Source organism: Chlamydotis macqueenii, chromosome 2 (genome assembly GCF_036417535.1).
Source record: "Chlamydotis macqueenii isolate bChlMac1 chromosome 2, bChlMac1.mat, whole genome shotgun sequence".
Taxonomy (NCBI): Eukaryota; Metazoa; Chordata; class Aves; order Otidiformes; family Otididae; genus Chlamydotis; species Chlamydotis macqueenii.
The window spans coordinates 142802402-142815587 of record NC_141557.1 but is presented as its reverse complement, the minus strand read 5'-3'; the positions used below and the strand labels follow the sequence as shown (position 1 = coordinate 142815587).

At 33.5% G+C, this 13186-nt stretch overlaps 1 protein-coding gene across 18 annotated transcripts in view; it reads right to left on the bottom strand.

Annotated features, from left to right (window-relative positions):
• Positions 1-13186, bottom strand: part of RIMS2 (regulating synaptic membrane exocytosis 2) — a 473080-nt gene that overhangs the window by 215655 nt on the left and 244239 nt on the right. For all 18 annotated transcript variants that reach the window (XM_086741147.1, XM_086741150.1, XM_086741149.1 and 15 more), the window contains 5 exons: positions 12113-12232; positions 10196-10295; positions 9627-9750; positions 5664-5710; positions 4349-4461 (listed from right to left, as the gene is read on the bottom strand). In XM_086741147.1, coding sequence (XP_086597273.1) covers positions 4349-4461; positions 5664-5710; positions 9627-9750; positions 10196-10295; positions 12113-12232 — 504 coding nt within the window. The remainder of the gene's footprint in view (positions 1-4348; positions 4462-5663; positions 5711-9626; positions 9751-10195; positions 10296-12112; positions 12233-13186) is intronic.

The following is a 13186-nucleotide window of genomic DNA, read 5'->3' as shown; positions in this document are numbered from 1 at the left end:
CATGGACTCTCACGTGCCATATTCTGCCTTGGAAAATGGAGGGCAATAAGCACATTGTGTGCATTACCTAGAACTTTCTAGGCTGTAATGTTAGAGCAACAGCAATTTACTTGTGTAGAGGTAGAACAGGGAGAAAAGAAAGGGAAAAGGAAAAGTTGAAAGGGGGAAGGGGAGCATGTCTCATACCTGACCTCATATTCCCAACATGCTGACATATCATGTCCTTCACAATGTACAATATCTGCTTTCTAATATGCTACAGATATTACAACTGTAATTAATATACCTATATTTTTATTGCTTTATAAACTGAATATGTATAGAAAAGCTACTGAAGTGCTTATGTGGTTCAGCTGTACAAGGAAATAGATTAATTTTATAAATTACATTCCTTTTCTGTTAGAAATTCAACCAGTACAAAAAGGAAATATTGTAATTTTATACCTGTATCCATTTACATGGTCTTCTAGCCATCTTATCAATCTCTAAATTTAACTATTGCAAAAGCATTCCCAGTTATACTTTTCATATAGTATTGAAAAAGTAGCCAGAATGCAGTAATGAAGTGAAGAGCACCAACATACAAAGAATATTGACTTTTTCAAAATTATATTAAAGGAAAAACAAACCAGTGAAGAACCACAAAAACAGGAACCAGACAAAGCAAATAATAATAAAACAATAATTGCAATAACAGCCAGATACTCCCCTGAAAGAACAATGTGGATCCAAAATGCCATAAAATAAACTGCACAGAATACGGATAAATTATTTATACACCTTAGTAAATTAGAACATACAATAGTTTACTATAGCTGCACATAATTTGTTCAATTAAATATGTATTTGGGCAGAATAATTATTAATGAAAATAAGATTTTCTAGCTATGTGAGATGGTTTGCTTCATGGGAAATCCTATCAGCCAGCTCTGGAGTGTCACTGTAACCTCAACAGAAGAAAACAGTTACACAGACCAATGCCATTACAGAGGAAGACATGGAAGACTGAATAGAGAGAGAAAGACATCCCTGAAGCACAGAGAGCCATCACGACACTAAAACCTTACCGAGCATAAAGAAATACATTCCAAAACACTATTAACATAAAAACTCTTGAAGGATCTGTAGCACTGTCTTAATAAGGATGCATATATCCAAGTATTTATTGAAATAGTTCAGCCCTCCACCCAAACAGTAGGTATCTCCTTCTACCCATAAGTCTTGTATTTCACAGATGATTAACCACAGCTGCCCTAACAACGGCCCATCAGGACTACATGGTATTGTCCAAAAGTATAGAAAATGCAGAATACATTTCCAAAATCTTGCCTATCATCCATTCCCTCAGATTCACCACATATCTGAATTGCCCAGAATTGCCCAGAATGTCAACTGATCCTCTGTTTCTACAAAGAGCAGTATCTTATCCCCATCTACTGCCAGGGCTCTGCAGTTATTCTCCTGCCTAGGCACTCACCATAAAGAGCACACTCCCAATTACATTTGGAATTGAGTATTTCCTTCCATTATCATCCTACTTAGCTATTTGGAATGAATGAGTGTTCCATCAACTGCTCTGTCAAAAAAAGAGCTGATTAAAAACATGGAAAAACAAAATACTGAAGCTTGTCCATTTGCTAGTGTTCAAACTAAAATATTTCCTGGAACCTGAGGAGATTTTTAAAATTCAGCTTTTCCCTATTACTTCACCTTTGCTAAAGGTCCAAAATTAGAAAATCCATTCTAATTTTTCAAAACAACTCCAACTCCACAAAGAGTTGTTTTTCCACTAACTCTTCCAAAGTTTCAAAAATTTTTAAAGCTGCAAAACGAAAAATCAAAATTTTAAAAAGTGAAGGAAATAAACTATTCATTGCACTATCTGCAAGACACATAAACCCTCAAATTTAAAAAGTAAAAAAATGTCTTAACTTAAAATATCAGATCAAAAAGAAACTACTGATATTTACTCTTTTGAAAAAGCTCTTCCTGTAGAATACTGCAATTCTCTTAAAGTAATCTTTTTCTAAAAATATATTTTTGTCTACACATTTCAATGTGCCCACATAGGTGCCATGTTGCTATCTATCCACACCACCTTCAGACATTGTGACAGCCACCCTTCCTCACAAAGCAAAAGGTTTAACACTGGTCTCCCAAACCTTGAGCCAACAGCAGCAGGAGCTGGGTTGTGCCATTAGCATGATAACATGAAATACAGCTATTTCCAACTTTTCTTTAGCTGGTGCGGTAAGATAGGAATCCAAATTTTCAAATTGTCTACTAATATTAGGTGTCTACATTGAGACAGTGGGATTTTAATTTAGAGAGTTACCGAGCATTTCTGATTTTAGTGTCAGTCAACTGGAGCTGTGCATTCTCAGATATCAGCTGCTCTCTGAGGGAAACAAGGATACTGTGTAGTAGGGAGTAGTATACATAATTGCATACAGTATATAAGGGAGTATGAAGAGGACAAATGTAGGAAAGAACTTTAAATGTCTCCTAGCATTACTTGGTTTCCGTAGATGGAAATAAATACTATAAACTTATTAACAAAGACATTCATATCTTGAAATAAACAAAAATAATTAAAAATAGGAACACTTCAGTTAAACACTGAATTCATATGCCATTCTGAGACATAAAATCTTGTGAATTCTGTTATTCTCAGTAAATTAGAATATACTTCCAAATCACCTGATACTATTATTATTCACCTCAAACTGAAATATCCTATTAAACCACAAAATCAGCAGACTTACTGACTTTACTGATAAATCTTAATCTTAAACTGAAGATTTTATTTCTGAAACTGAGAAACTGAGGAAGTCAGTTCCTATTTGGATTATCATTCAGCTGTGTCTGTGCATTGGATGTCTGAGTAACTAACTAGATCTTGAATTTCATGCTGGGAGGTAGGAATCAAAACTTTTTGACAGCATAATCTTTTATGAGACTTAGCCAAAAGATATTTCTTTCCCCACTGTTTCCACTATCAACAATTTTTGCTGTGTTGTAAAACTAAATTGGTTTTCAGAAAACTTGATATGTGTATTTTGACAGTTCATGTTTGCTTGTAATTGTATTTTGTGCAAAGCACTCTGCACTCTACAGTCAAGATTTTCAGTTTTCCATTTATCCAAAGGATTGAGTCTTTCAAAGTAGTTAAGTACAACAGTTACAGAAAATTAAAATTAAATATTGTAGATGGCTGGTCTGATGAGCAAAACAAATAATGTCTCATGCATTGCATAATGGAGCCAACATGGCTGCTGAACAGACAGAAAACTATTTCTTCCTCTCCTCTGTCAACACCATAAACCATTTCTGTGAGACCTACAAACAGTCTGCTTAGATTTTATGAATATTTTTATGGCGCACTCATTATCTTAACATGAACTACTTGGAAGAAATATGAATATGACATTTTCAAACTTGTTTAACACCAGTGTTGCACTGCTTCCATTCCATTTTCCTCTCCTTTTCAACATGTACTGGGCCACAACTGAGCACTTCTGAAAAATCACACTTTGGAGTTGTAAATGACACAGAAAGGTGTACAAAACTCAAGTTCTTCAGTGTGTACAAAAAATTAACCTTTTAAAGAAAGCATTCAGGTAATGAACTTTGTTCTCAATGAGAGTGAAGAACAAAAGTGAGTAACACTGGTACAAAGAGCACAATATTAGTAAACAATCAAAGGGATATCTAGGGAAAGCTAGTGCAAAAGAAATAAGGAATATTAATGTCCAAGCACACAGGTAATAAAATCTACCAACTGCATATGTAAATGTTACAGTTGAAAAAGTGTATACACTCAACAGCACAAACATAACTGCAGGCCAAGACTAGGCCTTTCTGAAAATTTGACTCTACCAGTCTAGCTTACTAGATAAACACGGGCACACACACACACACACACACATATATATATAATTCAACATATATAAGGAAGAAATTCTTTACTATGAGGGTGGTAAGGCACTGGAACAGGTTGCCCAAATTGTGGATTCCCCATCCGTGGAAGTCTTCAAGGGGTTGATTGGGATTGGGATTTTGGGTGACCTGGTCCCTGTCATGGCAGGGGGGGTGGAACTAGATTATCTCTAAGGTCACTTCCAACTCAAACCATTCTATGATTCTATGATACATAAAATTTCCAAAACTGAATAAAATTGAATGTCCTTATGAAACTATGGCCCTGCCTACACTGAGATATATAGCATTAACCAAAAAACTTAGCTATCTAACAAGAAATCTGTGTTAGAGGTAGCTTGCACTCTGCAGTGAGAGTTCTACATGCTGCAAAAAGCACAACACTAATATTAATGAAATGTTTACATACTGAAAGTTGTCCAGACAAGAACTGTGGAACATCCCTTAACATGCCAGGACTCATAGGAGAAGTCACTGAAATAGAAGGTCGGTCCATTTTTTGAGATTCAAATGAACTAGAACCTGAAATTATAAATAAAAATATTTTATAAATAGTAGCACATGCATTTTTCACAACATTCTTTAAAAAAAGTTGTACAAATATAACCAAACAAGCAATGAAGTTCTTATAAGTACCACTTTTTATCTATTTAAAATTACTAAATAATGATACTCAATCTTTTGGTGCTCAGATGCAGTCAAAAGCTTTCCAAGTTTGTTATATCTGCACAATGTCATCTGAACCATATAGAATTAAAAATAGTTGATTCAGATATTTCCAACTGTAATTATGTCAGTAAGTTGAAGGCTCAAAATTCCTAAATAGTAAAGTAAATACTTTACTGTGGTCAAAAGAATTCAGTCTTCTGAAGGGCACTTATTATTTTGTACAATCAGACTAATTTTTAATTAGATTTTTACAAAAACATCAAGATGCACATAATGTTTTTTTGTGCATTTTGTTTCAAATTTACAAGGTCTGCAAACTGTCAGAGGACAAGTTTTGACACATAAAACATAAAGTAAAAGTAAAGTGTTCTTATAAATACAAAAGACATTCCACATTTCACAAAACATAAAATGGATTTTATTTTAAGACTTGGTTGATCTGTGAAAGTTATTGGAGTTTTTCATATTATTATAACCAAGTTTATGCCACTGCATTTATTCATGGCTTCTATTATAAAAGAGTTCTAAAACAATGATAAAAAATAACTGCAGGCTGAAATCCATCTTATCAGATCTAAGCCAAAGAACAAGTTATTTTTCCCCATATGTAATACTGGTTTAGCCGATTTAAAGACTGCTGAATGGTTCTAATGAAGTAGGAGTACTCTAATTTCAAATTAGCTATCTCTCAGGTTGTAAATAAAGAACGTTTCATCCCCATTTTTAGTTTGTATAGTTCAATTGAAACACAAGACAATAGAACAGGAAATGAAAAATTACTATTAATGTTCTTGTATATTAGTTAGAATTACATTTTTCTTTTCAATCAAAAATAGCTTAAGCTTATATCCAAATGTCAAGTCTAAATCAAAATATCCTGACTTTTGATAGTTTATTATTAAACAAAGGTCGATAGGTAATACAGTGAAATGACATATTGAGACAAATAGGGACAAAGAGACGAGAGCTATACTGACTGTAGATGACATTTTTCAATCCATTTGTGCTTACATAAAAGAAAGAGAAGATTTTCCTACCCCACAATTGAAACTTACTGGACTCCAGCTGTGCGTGTGTGCTGTCAGGTATTCTGGGAATGTCTCTGAAATCAGGAAAATTAAGACAGGCTGATCCTTTATCTAATAAGCATATTCAAATTTCTATTACGCTATAACACTTCTCAAGCCACCATGGAATGCCTCAGGAAAGGCATATGATCTGCTGGCTCTCTTCAGCCACGGAGAAGATTTCTTTTACCCAGTACAAGTAATTTCAGTGGCAAATCAAAGCCTACAGAACAAGTGGATTGGCGAATGCAGGAGAGAGGCTGCACAGTAGCAAAGAATAATCTCATAGCTAATGGTAGACTAAAACTGTAAGTAGTAGACTTTATTATGACATTATACATTAAGTAAATTTAATGGACCCTCACTCAAACATACTAGACTGTCAATAATGTCTATCCCAATATGTCCTTTACTGTCCTTGAACCCCAAATTCTGTACTATATATAAATAAAACTTATTTAGTTATTTTTTGGTATACAGTTTCCAAACAATTTTCAAGGCTCACTAGAAAGATAGCTTTACTAAGCAGACTGAGGAATCTTTCTAAGTTAATTCATCTACAGTACCAAATAATTCAAATTAATCAGAAGGCATGTAGCTGGTGTAACTGCCCACTGCAGACAAGAAAAAAATCACCATCTCTGTAAGCAAAACTTGCCAGGAACTTACAAGGGCCATTGAAGAAGTAAATATTTAAGTCTGCATATTTCATATCTGTAGAATTTATCAAGGGACCCAATATTCGCCTATTACTTTACTCAGAAATACACTCCTGAACCTAACCTGTAATTTTAAAAAAGTGTTTCTATCATATGAGTTTGAGAGGAAAACCCTGAAAACGTGTATCATTGTGAACAGATTGAATATGAGGTTTCTATACATAGCTAAAACAATAAACCTGAAAGCTTTGAAGACTACTGTTTATGTTCCTAAAGCATACAGATCCCAGTATTTCACAGTAGTGTCAATGGCATTACTTACAAGAACTCTCACTGAAATAAACAAATGTAGGAGGAGCAGAAGTACTTTTAGGCATCTCTACATTTTAAGACACGTTCCATTGCAAGCAGACTGAATAGAATAATTAAGAAAACAAAATGCATCATTCCTCCCGAGTTCAAAACAGTAGTTACTATAAAAATAACATGCATTTTAAAATAACTATTTCTGAGAATTAGAAAGCAGAAAATATGGAAGTTCTGGTGTATAAGAGACAGCCAGCTCACATAGAACAGCAATTTGGCCACCAATTTTTATTTTAAGACAGAAAAAGGGATAAATTGCATGCCAAAATGATATGATCTTTTGGTTTTTGGTTGTTTTTTTTTTTAATTAGGCTTTCCATTTTATCTACCTTTATCAGCTTAGCTTGCCATCTTCAGTTTTCATAGCAGTCAATCCATAATAAAATGAAGAACTACCAATCATGTTCACTGGAATTTGGTAGAGTATCAGGATATGACAAGAGGTTCTCCTTCTCAACTAAGTTAATTGCCAGTAACTCTCTGAAGATTTCCAGCATGAGTTAGTGCATTGCCATGAGACCATCAAGAGACTGTCTATAAGTAATACCTCAATGCAAAAGTGAAATCCTTCAAGTGGGCATCAATTATTCTAATCAAGATAATTATCACTTCAGACATCTGGTAAATCTGAATTTTTAATGATTTTAAATACACCGAAACTTTATTCCCTGGGGCAGAACATAGATCTATGGTGTTATGTTTCCTTGGGCAAGCATAAGATTTTAATTTCTATAGTTCATTTGATTAGGACCAGAAATCCCCTAAACTGAGAATATGGTATTTCCAGTTCATCAGTTCAAATCTCAATAAAAACATTGATAAAGTTATATTGTTAATATCAGAATCCAAAGAGTTACATACATCTAACCAGAATCTAACACCTTACCAACTTGCAGAAACTATTGATCACTGAGACTTCAGTTATAAACTCATTTAGATTAGTAACTGGAGTTTCAGAGGTAAAAACTCTCTTTTACATCTACTGCAAAAAGACACTGGCAATCAAGTAAACAGAACAACTTTTTTAGCCCTGATCTGGCTCAGTTCTTCAGACTATGTGGCAAGTAGTTAATGCTGAAGAAAGCATCTTGAGAGCCCACATCACTTTCTTTAAGGAGTTATAGATGAGCTGCTCTAGTGACAGCAAGTAGATCACATGGTAACATAAGAGAACACATGATGATGAGGAAAGCACACACAGACAGTAAATATAAAAGCACAGGATAGAATACAGGAGGTTTTGCACAATGAAGAGAATGCAGAAAGAGGAAAGAGAAAAAAAAAAAAAGAATATTTTCAGGATGTGAACAGTTCCTTTAAACTTTTGCTATAAACTTCTGTTTAAGAGGAAAGATCTTACACCTGTATGAAATGAATTTGAAACCTCCTTTTCCAAGACAATATTCTTCTAGCAATGTACTCTGTCCCTTAGCATTACTGTTATACCTACAACTCCCAAGTTATGCAAAGGTTTTTAAGTATAAGACAGATGATACAGCCTTTCTCCTAAAGCGGTTGCAATTCAATACGCATGTAGGAGATAGCTCTCATCTCACTGACAAGATAAAGTGGGTTTTGTTATCATCAAGTTCATTTAAAATTGTCAAACCAATTTAAGTTTCTACACATTAAGTTCCTGATGTGTCAAACACATTAAGTTCCTACTATAGCTGAACCCATAACAAATTATCCTCACTGAAATTACATCCTCAGATTATATGGTTCTAGATTGTTTTTCAGTACTTCTTAATTTTCAGTTGTTGTGTTACACATGCTTTCTTGTATGAAGGCATCTTATATGAACTGTGTGCATCTTATACAAAATAGAGGGATAAATATATTTATTAATTCTGATTATAGAACCATAGAACAGCCCAGGCTGGAAGGGATCTTTAAAGACCATCTGGTCCAATTTCACATGGAAAAAAAAAGGAGCGTAGATGAGATTACCTAGCACCCTGTCCAGTTGTGTTACATACATCAAAATAAATTCTGTGGAGGAAAAGAGAAAATTCTTAACAACTGTAAACATCTTCAAATTCAGTGATAAGCATTCCCCTCTTGATAGCTATGGTGTGATCAGCTGTGCAACTTCCAATGGAGAAGTAAAAAAAGGATGGATGTGACTATAGGCTGCAGGAACTTGGAAGAAAAAGAACAAATGAAGAAGGGGAAGTATTCACAGTTTAATGTAAAAAAGCAACTAGAAATGCCCTATTGCTATGCAAGAAAATTTTAAGTTTAGACATTGAGAGGTAGATGTGAAAGTTAAGAAAACTGGGCAATGTAAAGCACAAAAGAAAAAGTGCCACACAGTTTAGACAAGCACTAGTGCTATCTATTCATTCAAATATGTTCTGTATTAGATAACCAGCAATAATTTAATAGATTTAATAGATGAAGATGATGAGAATGTGGATTAGAGACTTTCCAAAGCATATTGATTTTGTCATTACCATACTGTATTTTGTGCAAAAATCTACATGGGAGATTCACTGGAGTAAACAGAGTTAATCATAATTCATAGACCAAATCTTAATATACAATTTTATATATTATATAAAATTGGAAATTGAGAAATAAAAATCAAGAGTCAAGTTATTAATCCAGAATTGAAACTATAAAGATCATACGACAGTTTCAGGGCCAATATAGGCGGGACCACCAACTAAACAACCACAGAAGGGAATCTATTTTTCACCATATTAGTAGATAATGCCTGGGACTCTCTCAGAGAATACAGAATTTTGCTCTTTCTACTTGCTGGTATGATCTATCATTCTGGCTATGCTTCTGGTTTACAGAATTTTGCATACAGTTTTACTATTTACAATGTTTATGAATCTGTTTGATATGCTCCGCCCTAAAAGTGAAATTTAGCAACATTTTAATCATATTTGATACAAAAATTTACAAAATTACTTACCCTATTGGTCTTGAAACGACAAGCTCCACTTGTGGCTCAGGTTTGGATTCTAAAATGATGTTATACACCTCTTCAAAGGTGGCTCCTTGTAGTAGCCTCCCATTCCATTCTAATACTTCATCACCTATAATTTCAGTAATAACACTCTGCTTAGGATTTCTGCTGTGAACTTACAATGACAATTTAAGCCACTCTACTGTCAGTTTACTGAATTGTGAAACTTGTGCTATAGAGCAAGTTTGGAGTCTTTCATACAGGAAAACTCTGAGTATTAAAGATTTTCTGCAGGTCAGCTTCAAATATGTAAAGTCCAGTGAAACAATAATATCATCAGTAGGACCTCTATTGAATTAGATATAGCTCTTACTGCTTTGGCAGCTGTGACTTAGAAGAAACCCAAACACGCTCTTTAGAAAATGCAGATCTTTTAAACAACGTATCTCACCAATTTACTATTTTGAAGATCCATTTACCTCTACAAGTTTAGTGTTTAAGGTTCAGATAGTTCTTATGTTAACAGTTTCTATTTCTTGCACATCCTCCAATCTAGGTGTATAGCAGATACATACCTGGTCTAAGATGCCCCACTGTATCAGCTAAGCTTCCTTTTTTAACTTTGGTGATAAATGCACAGAGTCGACCTGATTCAGTCATCTTTCCTCCTACTACCTGTTTCAAAGAGGAAGTATTTTCATAGAATGAAAAATACATTAAACGACTTAAACGTTCTGGCAACAGAAAGAAGAATTCAATTATTTCCTTGGATTTCAGGTAACCCAAGACAGACACAGTTGAAAAAAACACCATAGAATTTTGGCTATGATAGGTTATGTTTGTACCTATTTTGGCTATTTGTGTAATTTAAACACAATGCAAATACAGAATGCTGAAGATTTTAAATTTTAGCAAATACAGCTATTGTATTTCACTGTATTATAAATAACCACCCCCCCAAAAAAAAGTAAGATATTAGTAATTAGAGTGCTTACTTCAATACTTTTAAACTGAAAACAGATGTATTAATGTAACAGAACTCATGATGTTCATGCTAAGCAAGAAAGGTCTCTATCAATTAATCAAATCCACTTTTTCTGGGCAGGTCAGATTAAAATACTTGTCATACTGAAGATTTCTCTACAGAAAACTTCAACAGGTTTGACCTTACTATTTATGTCAGAATCAGGAGATCCAAGAGTTGGCTATAATTGCATAGTCTTCAAATTCTTAAGGTTTCTTAACAGTCTTCATATTGGGATTTAAAATTTTCAGTACTAAATCCAGTTTATGTTATTTTCAATAATGTACATATTTGAAAATTCAGGTCAGGAATAACTGTTGAAAATAATTCTTTTCAGATATCTATTGGGATTAAATAATATTTATTTTTGACTCTCAACTATTCATGAACCTCAGTGAGGAGTTTAAATATAGAAGTTTAAACAAATAATATTTCAGCGTGTCACTGTTAGTCTCTTCTCTTGCATTTTCTGACATTAAGACAGTAACACACATACCTAAAGTGATGGTCAACTGTCGTCTCCACCAACCTCAAACGCTAATAGTTCGTAAATTAAATAAATAATTTTAAAATTTCCAAAGCATGTTAGTAGATAAGTAACTACACTGATTCTGTCTCTACTTACAGTGTATGACTATAGTCTAATCTGTGTACTCAAAATGAAGTCAGTGTCATGCTAAATAGAGTACGGAGAATTAATCAAACTTCTTAATGATTTCTCACAACAAGGATGTTGATTCGAAATAAATACATGCTTGTTTCTTTTACTGTGTAGAATTCATTCTCATTCTTTTACTAGTATTGCTGGAACTGCAAATAATAATATCACAGAAAAATGAGATCAAGTTATGAGCTAGCAATAGCTTCATATTGTGCTCAAAGAGTACTGCATCACAAAAAAGATGCAAACACATTACTTTGTGATAATATACAATAAACATAAAATAATTTTCTGTCTTGTGTATTTAAAATGTAGCAAATCAAACAATCAGAGGGGACAAAAATCTAGAAACAGGCTCTTCCATTGGCAGACTCTGCTCTGGCTTGAAATGCCATTAACTTCTGGATGTCCCCAAAACCTTTGAAATAGATTATTTATTTTTTTCACATTTCTCCCCTCTTTTGGGAAACAGAAGTTATACCATGGTGCAATGCTCAATACTGAAGAAAGTGGACAGGGCTTGGCTTGCCCAGCAAGGATGCAATTAGTGATTCGCAGAGCAAACGTTCTCAGCAAGCTTGTGAAAATACGCCTAGTCTTTCTAAAAAAATACATTTTTCTGAGCCTGTCAGGGACCCTATAAGACTACTCTTGATAACTGAACATAAAATGTCTCTACATCATAATTTTGAGAATGATAAAATTTTACAGATATTGTTATACATACAGTATAATATGAGAATACTTTCATTATAAAGGTAGCTAGTTTAACCAAGAGTTGTTAGTTTCAAATTATTCATTACCAACCTTCAAACCAAGCATTGCTCCTGAGTCTCTAGGCACACTTCCATCTTTTAGTCGTTTATTTAGTAAAATCCGACCAATGAGACGGTCTCCGTCTTTGGATGGTTGCCAAGTTACTGGATGCTATCATATGGTGTTAATGGAAAATACAGTGAGTAGGATTTTAAAGAAAAATATTTCAGTAATACTTTTCAATTCCTGATATATTTTTAAATGCCATGAAAGTACTATGATTACAGTAATATTTAATGTAATAGAAAGACGAAAAACTGTGCTGTAGATTTATTTGGAAATACAGTCCATCACAATGTATTTCTAATATTTAATAACATTATCTATTTTACTAAATCCAATTTGTAAATATCTAGAACAATCTTTGCATCCTGATGATTAGACAGATATAGACAACTATACATAATTATCTACACACAATGACAATAACACTTGAGTATTGGCAAAAACAATTGTCAAGGTCTAATATAAAAGTAGTACTGAAAAATAAGTTTAACTCAAACCAGAAATTTAATGTAAGGCATTTTTTTCTTTTTCTGCTATTCCAAACATGTCAGTTTTCTCTAAGACTGACAAACTTTTCCAGTTTTACTTTCTCTCATTCGTAGTACATTAAAATTATAGAATGCATTAAAAGGTATAGTTATTACCTAATTTAAATATACTGTTTCTTTGTTAGAATAATGAAGCATAATGAACATATGAAGCATAGTTACAGTGAATGTTATTATTCCATTACTATACCTCAGCATAGTTACACTTGTATATTGGCACAATTAATACAACTTTAACATTTTATTTTGTGTAATCATAGCACTTTTTCACAGATAAATACCATTTCATGCTCTATTTCATGCAAAATTAGCAGGCACAGACAAATCTGCTCCCATTACAACTATAACTCTAAAAAGATTTATCATAATCTCCACAAAACAGAAAGCAAAAATAAAAAATACCAAAGCAGATGGCAAAGCCTTTAATTCTGCACAATACTGCACAAAAATGGCATGGCAACAAAACAAAAGAACAACCATGACAGTGAAAGGGAAAAAAGAAAAACAACTT